The sequence below is a fragment of the Taudactylus pleione genome, unplaced genomic scaffold, assembly GCF_031769625.1.
Source record: "Taudactylus pleione unplaced genomic scaffold, aTauple2 ptg000113l, whole genome shotgun sequence".
In the NCBI taxonomy this organism is placed as follows: Eukaryota; Metazoa; Chordata; class Amphibia; order Anura; family Myobatrachidae; genus Taudactylus; species Taudactylus pleione.
In genome coordinates this window covers 13780920-13794641 of record NW_028284515.1, presented here as the reverse complement: position 1 = coordinate 13794641, position 13722 = coordinate 13780920, and the positions used below count along the sequence as shown (strand labels likewise).

General features: G+C 46.1%; 1 protein-coding gene across 1 annotated transcript in view; it reads left to right on the top strand.

The window, feature by feature from the left end:
• The window catches only part of SPTBN5 (spectrin beta, non-erythrocytic 5), a 273171-nt gene that overhangs the window by 219892 nt on the left and 39557 nt on the right, over positions 1–13722 (top strand). Inside the window, exons 54-58 of the mRNA XM_088471253.1 lie at positions 1843–2047; positions 7410–7604; positions 9403–9558; positions 9820–10037; positions 11598–11787. Of these exons, the coding sequence (XP_088327379.1) occupies positions 1843–2047; positions 7410–7604; positions 9403–9558; positions 9820–10037; positions 11598–11787 (964 nt within the window). The remainder of the gene's footprint in view (positions 1–1842; positions 2048–7409; positions 7605–9402; positions 9559–9819; positions 10038–11597; positions 11788–13722) is intronic.

Genomic DNA, 13722 nt, shown 5'->3' with positions numbered 1-13722 from the left:
AAAAGGGTCACTACTGTGTGTCATAACATAAATAAGAGACACTACTTTATGGTGTAATGTGAATCAGGGACACTATGTGCGGTGTAATGTGCACTGTGACTCCTTGGGCCGTAGCCCACTGTGTATACAAGTACTGTGATTCTGCTGGCCGTAACCCACTAGGTGGGTGCACTACTTGTCATTTCTACCACTGCTGTCTGGCAATGTTTCATAGATGTGCTTTAAATTGTGGTGTCTGTGCCGCTGCACCGCTGCTTTGTCGCTTAGTAACCAGTCGGCTCACCTTAACCTTTGGCCAATAATGTTGAAAACAATACTATAAGCTGTGAGGTGGTCTAACTATAAATGACTGGAAATTAATGTTATTGAGGTTAATGATACTCTAAGAAGAAAAAAAGGACCAATTTATGTGACTTTAGCTTTTTTTGTAAATTTTTGTAAAAACAATCCAAATCCAAAGCCAGTCACCGCAGTTTGGCAAATCCAAATCCAAAACCGGACGACGAATTAGAACCAAATCCAAATCCGGCAAAAATGGTCCAGCGCACATCCCTACTTATATTGTATATGATCATTGTACCAGCAGGGTGGCATTGTGGTTAAAATTGCAGACTCACATCACTGAGGTCATGATTACAGTTCCCGACCAAGGCTATCTCTGTGTGGAGTTTGTATGTTCTCTGTATGTTTTCATGGGTTTCCTCCAGGTACTCCTGTTTCCTCCCACACTCCAAAATCATACTGGTAGGGTAATTGGCTTCTTACAAGAATGAACCCCTAGTGTCTATAGGCCTGATTCTGAGTCACACGCTAAACGCATGCAAAGCCGATGTTCATGTTGTTGGCCGACTGTGCATACGTCCCAATTGTTACTAGTGTTCCCACTAGGCTGTTTTAGTGGGGCGCCGCTCCCTGCCTGATTTTAAAGGGGCAAAATGCTGCCTGCCCTTTTAGCGGCGCCCCGCTGAAACAGCCTGCCCTGTGCCTTTTCCAACCGCGGGGCCGCAGTGTCCAGCGGGTGGGAAAAGCTGCGGTGACCTATCTCCGCCAGGTGAATAGAAGCTGTGTGTATGCGCACGGCATCTATTCACCATGAGGGGAGAGCTTGGGGGAAGCCCAGCACCTCCGTAAGTGCTGGGCACGCCCCCAAGTGTGACATGCCTCTCCCCCGCTTAGCCATGCCCCTTTCTGGAGCGCGGACTCCTTCCCACAGTCTAGCGGGTACCCTAGTTACCACAGAACAAATTTGGGTGCTGGAGTGTGGATTTCGTGGGAGTACCTGGGACGTAAAGGGGTGGTTATGCCCTGCCCTTCCCACAGTCTAGCGGGTACACTAGTTACTTACCACAGAACAAATTTGGGCGCTGGGGTGTGGATTTCGTGGGAGTACCTGGGAGGTAAAGGGGTGGTTATGCAGGTGCGGGCGTGGTCGCTGACCACGGCTGCATCCGAAGACGCAAAGCCTGCGTGCAGAGGCCAGTGCTTGCATCTTCCAACGCAGCTTCACTGGCCCCAGAAGCATGAAATTCATGGCCATCCTGGGTAACTTGAGGGCTACTGAGACGGCCGATGTTCAAGCGAGTGATCCGATGGAGCCGACAGGAGCAGTCTATTTACGCCTTCTGCGACATTAGCATAAATTTGCAAGTAGAATAAAATCTGAGTTAGGCGCATAGATTGTAAACTCCACTGGGGCAGGGATTAATGCGAGTTATTCTCTGTATACTGCTGTGGAATATGTGTGTGCGATATAAATTACTGGTAATACATAATAAAGACATAAATATACTTTGTCTAGCGTTTTAGGAACAAGTACTGAAGGAATATACATTTCTGTTCTAGTTCTACAGTGATCCCAAAGCTGAAGTCTGTCCTGGAGGAATATCAGTCCCTGTTGGAGAGAGCCGAGCAGCGCAGAGGCCAGCTACTACAGCAGCACCAGCTTTTCCAGTATCTGAAGGAAGCAGATACCATAGAGGCCTGGCTGCTCAGCAAGAAGGCAGCCGCTGAGTCTGATAACTTTGGGCAAGATCTGGAAAGCATTAAGGTGATGCTTATAAATATAATAAGGAACTTACATACAAGGGTGAACTTTGGACACATTTGTGCACAAGACGTACATGGGTAACAGTAGAGGGAAAACAAAAAAACAGCTGGGTTGTGTATTATTGACTTGGATACATCCAGCATAGGACTGGTAGCACTTCTGATATAAGTGTAAAGTTGCATTACCCTATTTGTACACAATAAATGTAACGATAACTAAGAGTCAGATACACAAAGGAGAATATTGCCTTGGCAGCATTGGCGTATCAGTAATGGGTGCAGGGAGACCCACACACCGCACACCCTGCACCCATGTTTAATACTCACCCCTCCAGAGTCCAGCGTCGGTGCTGCAGCAGCAGCACAAATCACCAGGAAATTAGCACACTGGCCATTTCCCAGAGATTTACACTCGTATGCAGTCAACCAATCAGAAGTGCTGCTCATAACCATCATAATCATCCCTTTGTAGCGTTGAGCCCACCCTCCGTTACCTGCAAGAGATGTGCTTCCTAAAAAGTGTAACTGGGGGATTCGTCCATGTCTAATATGTCACATAAGACGATGTGCAAACGACGCAATGGTCCATCCCGTATTCCCTGGAAACTCTTGTACAAATGATATAAGTCTATTTACTAAGTCTTGGATGAAGATAAATTGTACAGAGATAGTATCAACCAACCAGCTCCTAACTGTCATTTTTCAAACACATTCCAGTTAGGAGCTGATTGGCTGGTGCTTTATCTCCGCTCACTTTATCTCCATCCAAGGCTTAGTAAATAGACCCCATAGTGTGTACACACTGTGCAAACCTTCAAATGACCGATATATCGTGCATCGTTTTATAGATTAAGCAGCATGTACGGCAGATCTGAAGATGCGATGGATGACCCAGCGGGAGCGCACATAGGGTCTGCTTCAGGTTGGTTCGCAAGGCTGTGTTCGCACGCAGCCAGCCGATATTTGCAATCTGCGCATGTGTATAAGACGCAGTGCGCGAACCGGCCACAGCGATCGGGAAGGATCGCAGCGAGCACGCAGAGTCTTCACACAGTGATTGACAGGAAGTGACTGTTTAAGGGTGGTGACGGGGGGTGATCAGAGAAACGCAGGCGCGCCTGGGCGTTTAAACGCCGTTACAGCGGTGTGCATAATTAAGCCCCTGCAGGAAGTTTAGCAGTTTCTGCGGTAGGGTCAGGTCAAACACAACTGTGTGGATGGTTCCGATGTTACTCGATGTTTTCGCTAACTTGCGGATGCATGTCATGGGAAGTGGGCGGCTTTATACAGTGATGGGCGTCTTGGTATAGTGCTGCGGGTTCCGTGCAATTGCATTCATTAGCATATTTTCACAGCGAGCGGGGTGCGTGCGAACCAACCTGAATCAGGCCTATAGTGCATACACATTGGACGATTTCAACGATTTGTCGCTCAGATCCGTTAGGAAATTGTCAAATAGTCTAGATAACCATCTAATGTGTACCCAGCTTTAGAGTATGCTTGCCCACCCTAGTTCCACTTCTCCAGGTGTAAAGGAACACAAGTCAGCCATATGCAAAAAATCCATATACAGACACACTCTTTGGTGCACATGTGCAGTACAGGAATGTGTATCTAGAAAGGAATTGCCATTCTCAATGATTAAATAGATCCTGTAGTGATTGTTGTTACTTCTGTTCATGAGTACCAGTCTCTAAAATAACAAGAGTAACACTGACACCCACAGGCTAGAAGTGTACTGCATGCCTTCAAAGGAAACATTATTTCCTACCGATGTGTCCTAGTACACTGTGGCTTCAGTTGCGCCAAACAGCCCCTCTTGGTGCACCAGGTCCCTGTGTTACTCGGCAGCGCCAAGCATCTTCCTTGCTCAAAATGTGTGTCTTATTCGCATAAATAAAACAACTGGAAGCGAGAAAACGACTTTGGCAGATTACACTGATCAATTTGATGTGTGACGTTTGTCTATCTGTCGGAATCTGTGTACGGAGTGCTGCGATACAGTGGATGCGGCATTTTTTCACGCCAAGTTTCGTTGTGCTTCAACTGCGGCTTTGTACATGTTTTAAACTAATTCCTATGTGGTTAAAGATGCATGCTATCTTCTCTAATCTGTGATACGTATAAAACACAAAATGAAAAGGAAAAGACGGTACGCTACACTCAGAGAGTCTTACACCGTTTGGCATATAGACGCTAGTGCAGTGATTCCCAACCTCGGTCCTCAAGGCACACTAACAGTCCTGGTTTTAGTGTTATCCATGCTAAAGCACACATGGTTAAATCAAAATAACTGAGGTACTAATTAAGTCACCTGTGCTCAAGTATGGCTATCCTTAAATCCTGGACTGTTAGTGTGCCTTGAGGACCGTGGTTGGGAACCCCTGCGCTAGTGGGTATATTTACTAAAGTGCGTTTTTTTTAGAACCGGAGATGTTGCCCATAGCAACCAATGAGATTTAACTAGCACCTTGTAGAAGATAATAGCTAGAATCTGATTGGTTGCTATAGGCAACATCTCCACTTCTAAAAACCTGCACTTTAGTAAATATACCCCTAGATGTATAAGGACACATCTGTACCTTACAGTTATGGGTTTCTCATTGTTATTCCATACCTCCCAACATCTGGGATCTCAAAGTCTGGACCCCTGTGCGTGCGTCTGAAAAGGGGTGTGGCCTCTTTCCAGTTATACAGTTGTTTTGGGGGCGTGACTGCTTGTCACACCTCACATTTTGCGTCAGCTGCTGGGCTAACCCCAGCCTCCTCGCTGCACTAATTGGATGCTGCGAGCATGCTTAGCAGAGCTACGACAGTGTGAAAGAGTCCCCAACCTCCCGACTGCCTGAGGGACACGGCGGCCCGTGGGTGGGAAGGTGGGACAGTGCCCGAAAAATGAGACTGTCCTGCTGAAATCCGGATGGTTGGGAGGTATGTTATCCTCTCCCATTAAAGATTAAAAAACATATAGGGCCAAATGTAATAGGTAGTCAGTTTTAGTAACAGTACAAACTCGCACTTTCTCGCACTTTTAAAAAGTGCGAGTTTGTACTGAAACTCGCAAATTCAATAGCCTGCGAACTTTTCAGCTCGAGGCTACTGCATTTGCGAGTGCAGGCGAGTTTAGGACTATGTAAACTGACACCTTTTAATGCGAGTAGCATTAAAAGGTGCGAGTTTTAGAGAAGCCATCACAGATCAGTGAGATCCATGATGGCTTCTGTGTGTGTTAAAAAAAAAACAACGTGCACCCCCTCCCCAAAAGCATAACCAGCCCCGGGCTTTATAAAGCCTGTTCTGGTTCTAAAAATACAGGGGCCAAAATGCATAGGGGGCCCCTGTATATTAAGAACCAGCACAGGGCTTTGTTGAGCTGGTCCTGGTTCTGGAAAATCAGGGGACAAAACGAGTAGGGGTCCCCTGAAAATTCCTGAACCGCAACCGAACTATTTCTAGCAGGGGGATAATGCCACAGCCAGGGAAAACCTTTCACCGGTTTCCCCGGCCAAAGCATTATCCCTGACTGCTAGTCAGTCCAGGCCGGGGATCCCTGGGGAGTTGGGTACCCCCCCCAATAAAGGGGTACCCCTCTCCAGGGCACCCCAGGCCTAGACTGATAGCCCGGGGCTATCCCCGGCACCCTAGGGCGGTGGGTGCCGGGTTGATAGTGTAAAGTGAAAGTGTAAAATTAAATTTTCCATATTGTCTTTATTTGTAGAACCACAAGTACCAGCAAGCCTCCCCTGCATGCTGGTATTTGGAGAACCACAAATACCAGCATGCGGGGCATTACGGGCCCGCTGGCACTTGTAGTTCCACAACTAAAGAAATACGTAAACAAACAAACTTACACCGTGAAAGTATAATTTTAATAAAACATACATGCACACTCACACTCACACTCACACATACTCACCTAGTATCCGAAGTAATCCATAGGGGTGTACCTGAAAAAAAAATCCATACTCACCTCTCCTATGCGTAGATCTCGTCCTCTTCTGCAAGTAGGCAATCCAGGGGTTAAAATAAAAAAACGAAAAAAACCTGATCCATGCCGGACTGAGCAAAGGTATGTGTGTACACATACCTTTGCTCCGCGTAAATGACCGGGGCACACGTGTGCCCCGTCGGTGCAGGGGCCGCCAGCCAATCAGGGAGCATCTCCGTCGGAGCAGCTCCCTGATTAGCTGAATGCGGCCAGCCTCTGTCTCCCTTAGACGTCTATGGTGAGAAATCCCCATAGCCCGTCTATGGTGAGAGGCGCTACATAGTAACCGCAAGATTAATTGATGTTAATCTTGTGGGGGGTACCCAAATCCCCAGGGATCCCCGGCCTGGACTGACTAGCGGTCAGGGATAATGCTTTGGCCGGGGAAACCGGTGAAAGGTTTTCCCTGGCTGTGTGTGGCATTATCCCCCCGCTAGAAAGAGTTCGGTGCTGGTTCAGGAATTTTCAGGGGACCCCTACTCGTTTTGCCCCCTGATTTTCCAGAACCAGGACCAGCTCAACAAAGCCCTGTGCTGGTTCTTAATATACAGGGACCCCCTACGCATTTTGGCCCCTGTAATTTTAGAACCAGAACAGGCTTTATAAAGCCCGGGGCTGGTTATGCTTTTGGGGAGGGGGTGCACGTCATTTTTTTTTTAATTTAAACACATTTTACATAAGTACACACAGAAACATGTACATATCTCATGGATATGTGCATGTTTCTGTGTTAATCTGACCTGCTCAGGATGTACTCGCTAGCCTGAAGCAGGTCTATGATTTGGGGACTTTTGGTAATCTTTTTTTTGCGAGTCTAAAACAGACACTCTATTACATTGGGCGAGTTGATTGTTTTCAATGTGAAAACATCTGGATGCGAGTTTGAGAATGGAGAGTTTTAGTAACTCTGAAAAATGCGAGTTTTAGTGAACAGACACCCTATTACATTGGAGAGTTGTGAAAAATTGCGAGTTTAGCACCAAACTCGCCATTTACCAAAACAGACTACCTATTACATTTGGCCCATACAGTAGTATAACATAAATTAGTAATTTCATTATATGTGTACTTGTACTGCAGTGTTGCATAACTGACATTTATATACTTTTTTCCATTTATTTTTGTTACTGTTTTAAGTGTTTGTTTTTTGTTTTTTTCCAAATGTCAGAATCACTTTTACGTTTTTCAGTTTTTGGACATACATTTGTAGTTCACTGTAACAGTCATTCTGCCACTTGTGTCCCATGATTCATAAAAAGCAGCTAATGGAGGCAAATAGAGAAACTCCTTATATATCAGCAACTTGTTTTACATGTGGTCACCGTACATTGATTATATACAGTATCTTTCATTTTCATCTCCCTTCTTTTCACAGGTGCTAGAAAAAGAGTTTGAGAACTTTGTGAAGGAGGTAGAGACATTGGGCAAAAGCAAGATGTTGGCCTTGAATGAACTGGCATCGAGTCTTCTGAATGAGTCGCACAGCCAGGCAGATGGCATCAAGAAGAAGACAGAGGCAGTGAACAACACTTGGGAAGCCCTCTGTTTCTCAATACAGAACAGGGCTAAGGTACGTACACCAATGTTAGGGTTACAGCCGCATAGTATGGCTCGAGTATGTTAGCACAGCATTGGGTACATTCCTTCTGCTTCTTTTGGGAGTTTTTCGGCTGCAGCCATAGCATGGGTGGGCTGGGCGAGGGGGCAGGGTGGCAAATGGCCAGTGTGTTAGTGCCATGTTTAGTACTACAACAGGCTGCCTACATATATATAAGGATAAAGTACCCTGGCTGTGCCTGCCTAGAGAGTCCCAAGACTGCCTCAGCAATGTACAAGTTATTTTTTCCTCCCTTCACTCACCACAGTGGTCAAGCCTTGAGAGCAGAGATGTGCAGCCCAAGGGGGAGGGGGCCAGGTTCTGGGCGTTTGTCCAAAACTGCTGCCGAGAGCTGCAATTTCTTTTTTTCAAACAAAGCCCTTCCCTGGTGTACATCCGTGTGCCTGAGGTACCCACTGTCAGTGTCCATACACGCAGTAATACAGATTGGTGTGTCCTTAGATGCCACCATCGTATGCACCATCAAACCTTGCACCAGCCCAACTACAGGTGCAGTTTGTCCCTCTGAGTATGGCCTCCTATGTGAGCAGTCCAGCATCTGTGTATGCAAACACTGTCACCAACACGCCTGCAACACTCTCATAACACTTCCCTGTCACCTCCCAAGCACGGACCCTACATGTTCAATACACTTCTACCTGCGTGCACCTGACATGGCAACTGTAACTCTGTACGGACACAATCAGGACACATACGCAGTGTGACTTAGGGAGTGATGTATCAAGCAGTGAGAAGAATGGAGAAGTGGACGTTCCTCATAGCAACCAATCAGCTTCTACCTATCATTTTATAGAATGTACTTGACAAATGCTACCTCAAAGAAGATTGGTTGCTATGGGCAACTTCTCCACTGGTCCACTTCTCCACTGTTTTCTCTGATACATCAACCCCTCAGACACATGCGCCGTAGCAAAAAAATCAGTGCGTCCTCTGAATCTGAGTAATGCCTGGCATTAATATTATTCCTGGGGGGGGAGATGTACTAATGCTAGGTACACACTCGGGCCGACAGATCAGGCTCATCGTCTAGTAGGGGTGGGCAATAAGCGTCCCTCCAGCTGTTGTAGAACTACACATCCCAGCATGCCCTGCCACAATTTTGCTATTTGACCATGCTAAATCTGTTGCAAGGAATGCTGGGATGTGTAGTTCAACAATAGGTGGAGGGCCGCTTATTGCCCACCCCTGTCTGACTTCGGGGTCGTTCCGTTGTCTGTGCATGCACGAACGACAAAGCGACCCAGCTGCCGACACCAACAAGTTCAATGGTGCCGGTGAGCGACATATCGGGCGGTCAGTCACCGAATCATGCAGTGTGGGCCGACCGATTGATATAACGTTCATCGCCACCATCGGGCATCGCATCAGGGGGTCGTCTAATATGTACCCACCTAAAGCCTTGGAGAGAGATAAAGTGGACAGTGATAAACTACCAACCAATCAGCACTTTTCAAACACAGCCTGTAAAGTGACAGTTGGGAGCTGATTGGTTGGTACTTTATCTCTCACCAAGGCTTAGTGTAGCTCCCACATGGTGCGTTCTTAAAAAGAGTGACTGTAGTACACACTGATCCGATGTAGCGCTGGCCATTGTTTTCCAAACGTTTCTGAAGAACTCAGATAACCACATAAGCGCATACTGGCAATAGTGTTATGGTTCCCTGAGGACATCTCATCATACTACTGCAAGTATAACATTACTGATCTAAACATTATACCCATTTTGACGATTTTCTTTCCTGTTCATCAGGTGTTGACAACTGCCCACCAAGTCCATCAGTTTGATCATGAGGTTGATGAGCTGCTGAGCTGGATACAAGAGAAGGAAGTCGTTGTGAACACCGATGACTATGGTTATGACCTGTCAGGGGTGCAGACCTTGCTAAGTCAACACGAGGGTTTTGAGGTGAGTAACCACCATTTGTGAATATGAACCTCCCATTGGTCTCACCACACAACACCCTAAAGGCTTTTGTAAATGTGCAAAGCTCCAGTGTTGTGGGAACTATTATTTTATGTTACATAATTTCCTGACTCATATTTTCTCTGTGTGGCTGCTATAACCAGAGGGTTTTGCCAACCTTCTTTCTATCACGATCTGTGGTGAGCTTAATGGTAAGTTACACTATACCTGCTCAGTTATAACGTGGCATCGATTTTATTATAGAGGGATCTTGCAGCCATTAAGAAGGAAATGGAACGGATCATCAAGTTGGGACAACACATAAGCCAGCTACACCCACCAGTCCAGAGGAATGTGGCTGAGAGACTGGAAGAAGTGGGACAGTATTGGGGGAGTCTTATCAAGAAATCGCAGGAACGGAAAGAGAAACTAAACCAAGCAGCTCAAGTACAAGTGTACTTCAGTCACTGCGGGGAGCTAATGTAAGTGGTTACTGAGAAGGAGGTAATTGTACAGTGATTTACTTATTTCTTCCCATAGTCTTTTCCCGTTGCCTAGGGTGTAACAATAAGCTGAGCAGTCTGTGCTACAGCTATGGGGCCCAGAAGTGTTTTGGGCCCTGGAAGATGTCTGGCTGTAAATCAGTTCAGAGCTAATGAGGGTAATGGGTGCGGGGACAGCTCGCAAGGGTTTACATTCTAGGTAATGGGGCAGAGTTAGAAAAGCAGAGGTTAGCGAAGAGATGAGTCTTAAGAGCATACACCCACACACCAAACACACACGTCCCACACCCCCGTGTACACACACACACACACACAAAAGCATACAGAGAGAGAGAGCGTGCGTGGGTGCCTGCATTCAGCACACAGCTGCTGTGTAATCACAACAAGCAATCTGAAGTCCCAGAGTCCTGTGTACAAGAGCCACATTCTAGGGCTCCATAATTATGTTCTGCTTCCGGATAGGTCACAGCACCCAGCCTTGCATTGAGCTTTAAATGTTTGAGTGCTACTATTCGATAGTAGTGGAGGAGCTGATACCAGGCTCACTCTGGAAGTGACATCCATCCCATAAGAGAATACACAAAGAAATGTCTGCCCATAGTGTGGGTGCAGACACAGTGTAGGGCCATTTTTATTTTTTACTGTATGTGTTCATATAGGTTATCTGGTATTCACAGTAAAGTTTTCTGCAGTGTTCTATTCCAGTCTGGCAGTAGAATCAGATTTCCCAGCATGTAAGGTACATGTAACCACAGCTGGCAAGTCATAGGTGTTCTAGATCAGGGTTTTATAATACACCGCTTGCTAAATGGTGAGCCCTACTAGATGAACTAAGGACACTACAAGGAAGCGGTATGGACAGCTACCGGCTTTCACATCACTTATGCCAGGAGGTCATGTTTGCCATGTCCGGTAATACAGAATCTGTGGCACCATATACATGATGATGATGATGACAGTGGGTAGATACAAGTCAGGCAGCTGGGAGTGTCTGGCAGTGCCCAACGTTGCTGCCCCATTACTGTTCATCTCTGACATCTCCTCTGAGTGCAGTGTTGTGTATGAGGAAGGCGTGGGGAGGGTAGTGGTGGTTTTTATTCACTCAACACATTGGGGGCCATCCTGTATGAAACATTGATAAAGGGCCTCAGATTTCTAGTTGTGGCCTTGGTTCAGGCGCCCATTTGTTGATTGACAAAGGTATATTTAGTTATTGTAGTGTTAGGCATTACAGACAATCTTTATTGTGGTGTAACATTAGGACAGTCCCTTTAGTATTTTGCTACGGAGCAATTTTGCTTTACTGAAGTTGCACTAAATATACAGCAGGTACTAAACGGAGGCAGAGAACTGGTCATCCATATTCATCCATGTCCATTCACTGGTGCAAATAACCGGGTTATATACACTGAGGCCTAATGTGCCCTCTATAACCCTGTATGATTGTGTCCAAATATCGTATGTTCTCTATATGTATGCATTCTATATGACCTGAGTGTCTGCACATGTCTCGCAACATTCTCTGCTTTACCACACTAGAATCTGGGCGAGGGAGATGAATGCTTTAGTGGTGTCTGAGGAACTGGCCAATGATGTAGCCGGGGCAGAACTGCTGATTAAACGGCACAAGGAATACAAGAGGGAGATCGACAAGCACTGGGGGCAGTATGAGGAGCTTCAGGGGATGGGGAAGATTCTTCTGGAGAAGAGGCACTTCATGTCTGTGGAGGTAAAGTATACCCTGCGTAATATGAATTATACATATGTAACACCAATGACAGATTAGGTGCATTTAGTCATCTAATCGTGGCCCTGATTGTAGTCATTTATCATTTTCATCTACAGTGTTATCTGTTGGTGAATGAGAGTTCTCATTGTGTTCCTGTAAGTGGGCATAATAAAAAGTCCATTTCCACCATGCAAAAATGTGTCTCACGTAAAATCTATCTCACCCATCTACATACAACATATGGCTGTATTTTATTAGTTGAGTGTATTGTGTCACTCAAATCAGAGAAGCAAGACAGGAGCGTGCGCGTTTTATATCAGTACAGTACAGAAAGGCCATGGAGACACAAGTCATCCTGAGAGATGAGGCCCATTTATCAATAATCACACACTCAATGTGATCTGGGCACGATATTAGCGCCCAAGATCTCATTGCAGTATGTGATAATACCGCCAGCATGTATTGAATAGTACTGAAAGGAGCCTGTCCCTGCGATCTTCTAGGAGGGAAGAGTCTGCACCTTCTTATATGAGAAGGCGGGTTTCAAATTCACCTGGGTATGTAACAAACCTCATCCATCCACATTCATCCCCGTTCATGTGGTGACAGTGTTTTGAAGTGAGCTGGGATAGACCGACCTGTAGCTGATCAGATCATCAGCCAGAGTTTTTCAGAAGATGTGTGCTTATTGTAGGGATGCCATGGCTTCATGTGACAGGGGCAGTGTCATGATGTAAGGAGGGAAGTGTGGGAAAGCAGAGATGTAGTCGTCATCACGGGGGCCCTCACAAAATGTCAACATTGTTAAAATGTCAAAAGGCAACATGTCGACATTCTCAGAATGTCAACATGTAAAATGATGACATTGTCAGAATGGTTAACGCTGTGTTAGGGTGTGAGCGGGAGGGTTAGGCTGCTGGTGGGGTTGAAGGTTAGGAGTAGGTATTACGATAGGGGAGAAATACTCACCGGAACGCTAGAGCATTGGAGGTCTGACCCAGAAGTGATGGTCTGGGAGCCTCTGTGGCCGTCAGGAGCAGGTAAGTGACCTCTGGGCCACTAAGTAAAGTATGTCAACATTTCATCAGTGTCTACATTATTACTTTCGACGTATCATGCTGCACCCGTCTGTAGACATGGTGTCTATATAATGACTGTCGACATTGTGATTGTTGACAAAATTTATAGAAACTGGGAAAGTGGAGACAACAGAGACGGTGTAAGGAGCATGTCTGTCATTTAGAAACATCAAGGTGCAGTAAGGGATCACAGTGAGGTACAGTGCTGTAACGTATTGTCTGAGTATGCCTGTTTCATTTGCATGCACTTTATTTTAGTCACTCATGTAAAAAAGAGCCGGATTCAGAGTCGCACACTATGCCGATATTCACGCAAATGGCCAATGTCCCAATTTTGTTTGTAGAGCTTTGCAGATCAAATTTAGAAACCCAGTATGAGAAATGTAAGGGGTGTTCCAGGACGGTGACTGGGAGGTAACGGGTGGCTAATAAGACGCAGAGAGATATTGCGCCTTACTGATGTGTTGCAGGCGTGTCACTGAAAGCGGTTGCTTACTGAGATGCTCAACCGCTCACACAGGACGCCATACGTAGATGGAGACACTGCATCTGCCAGAGTGCTGGTGCAAGTTCAATGCTGCGTCTAAAGAGGCACCAATCAATATTATTGCGTCTCCGGGCGCTGACAGTGGGCGCCTCACTCCTTGCACATTGGGACGCACGGATGGACACCAGGGAGGAACTTAGTGGTGGCATTACCATAAAGACGCAGACATGACTGTGGCAAAAGGCGAAGCTGCAGTTGCGTCTGCATCCGATTTAGTATCAGCCCCTTTGTTAGTAAATCCCTTTAATGTAAACTCTGGATGAGTCTTGCACACATATTTGCGTAACTGTAAGGACTTTCTAGGTGGAA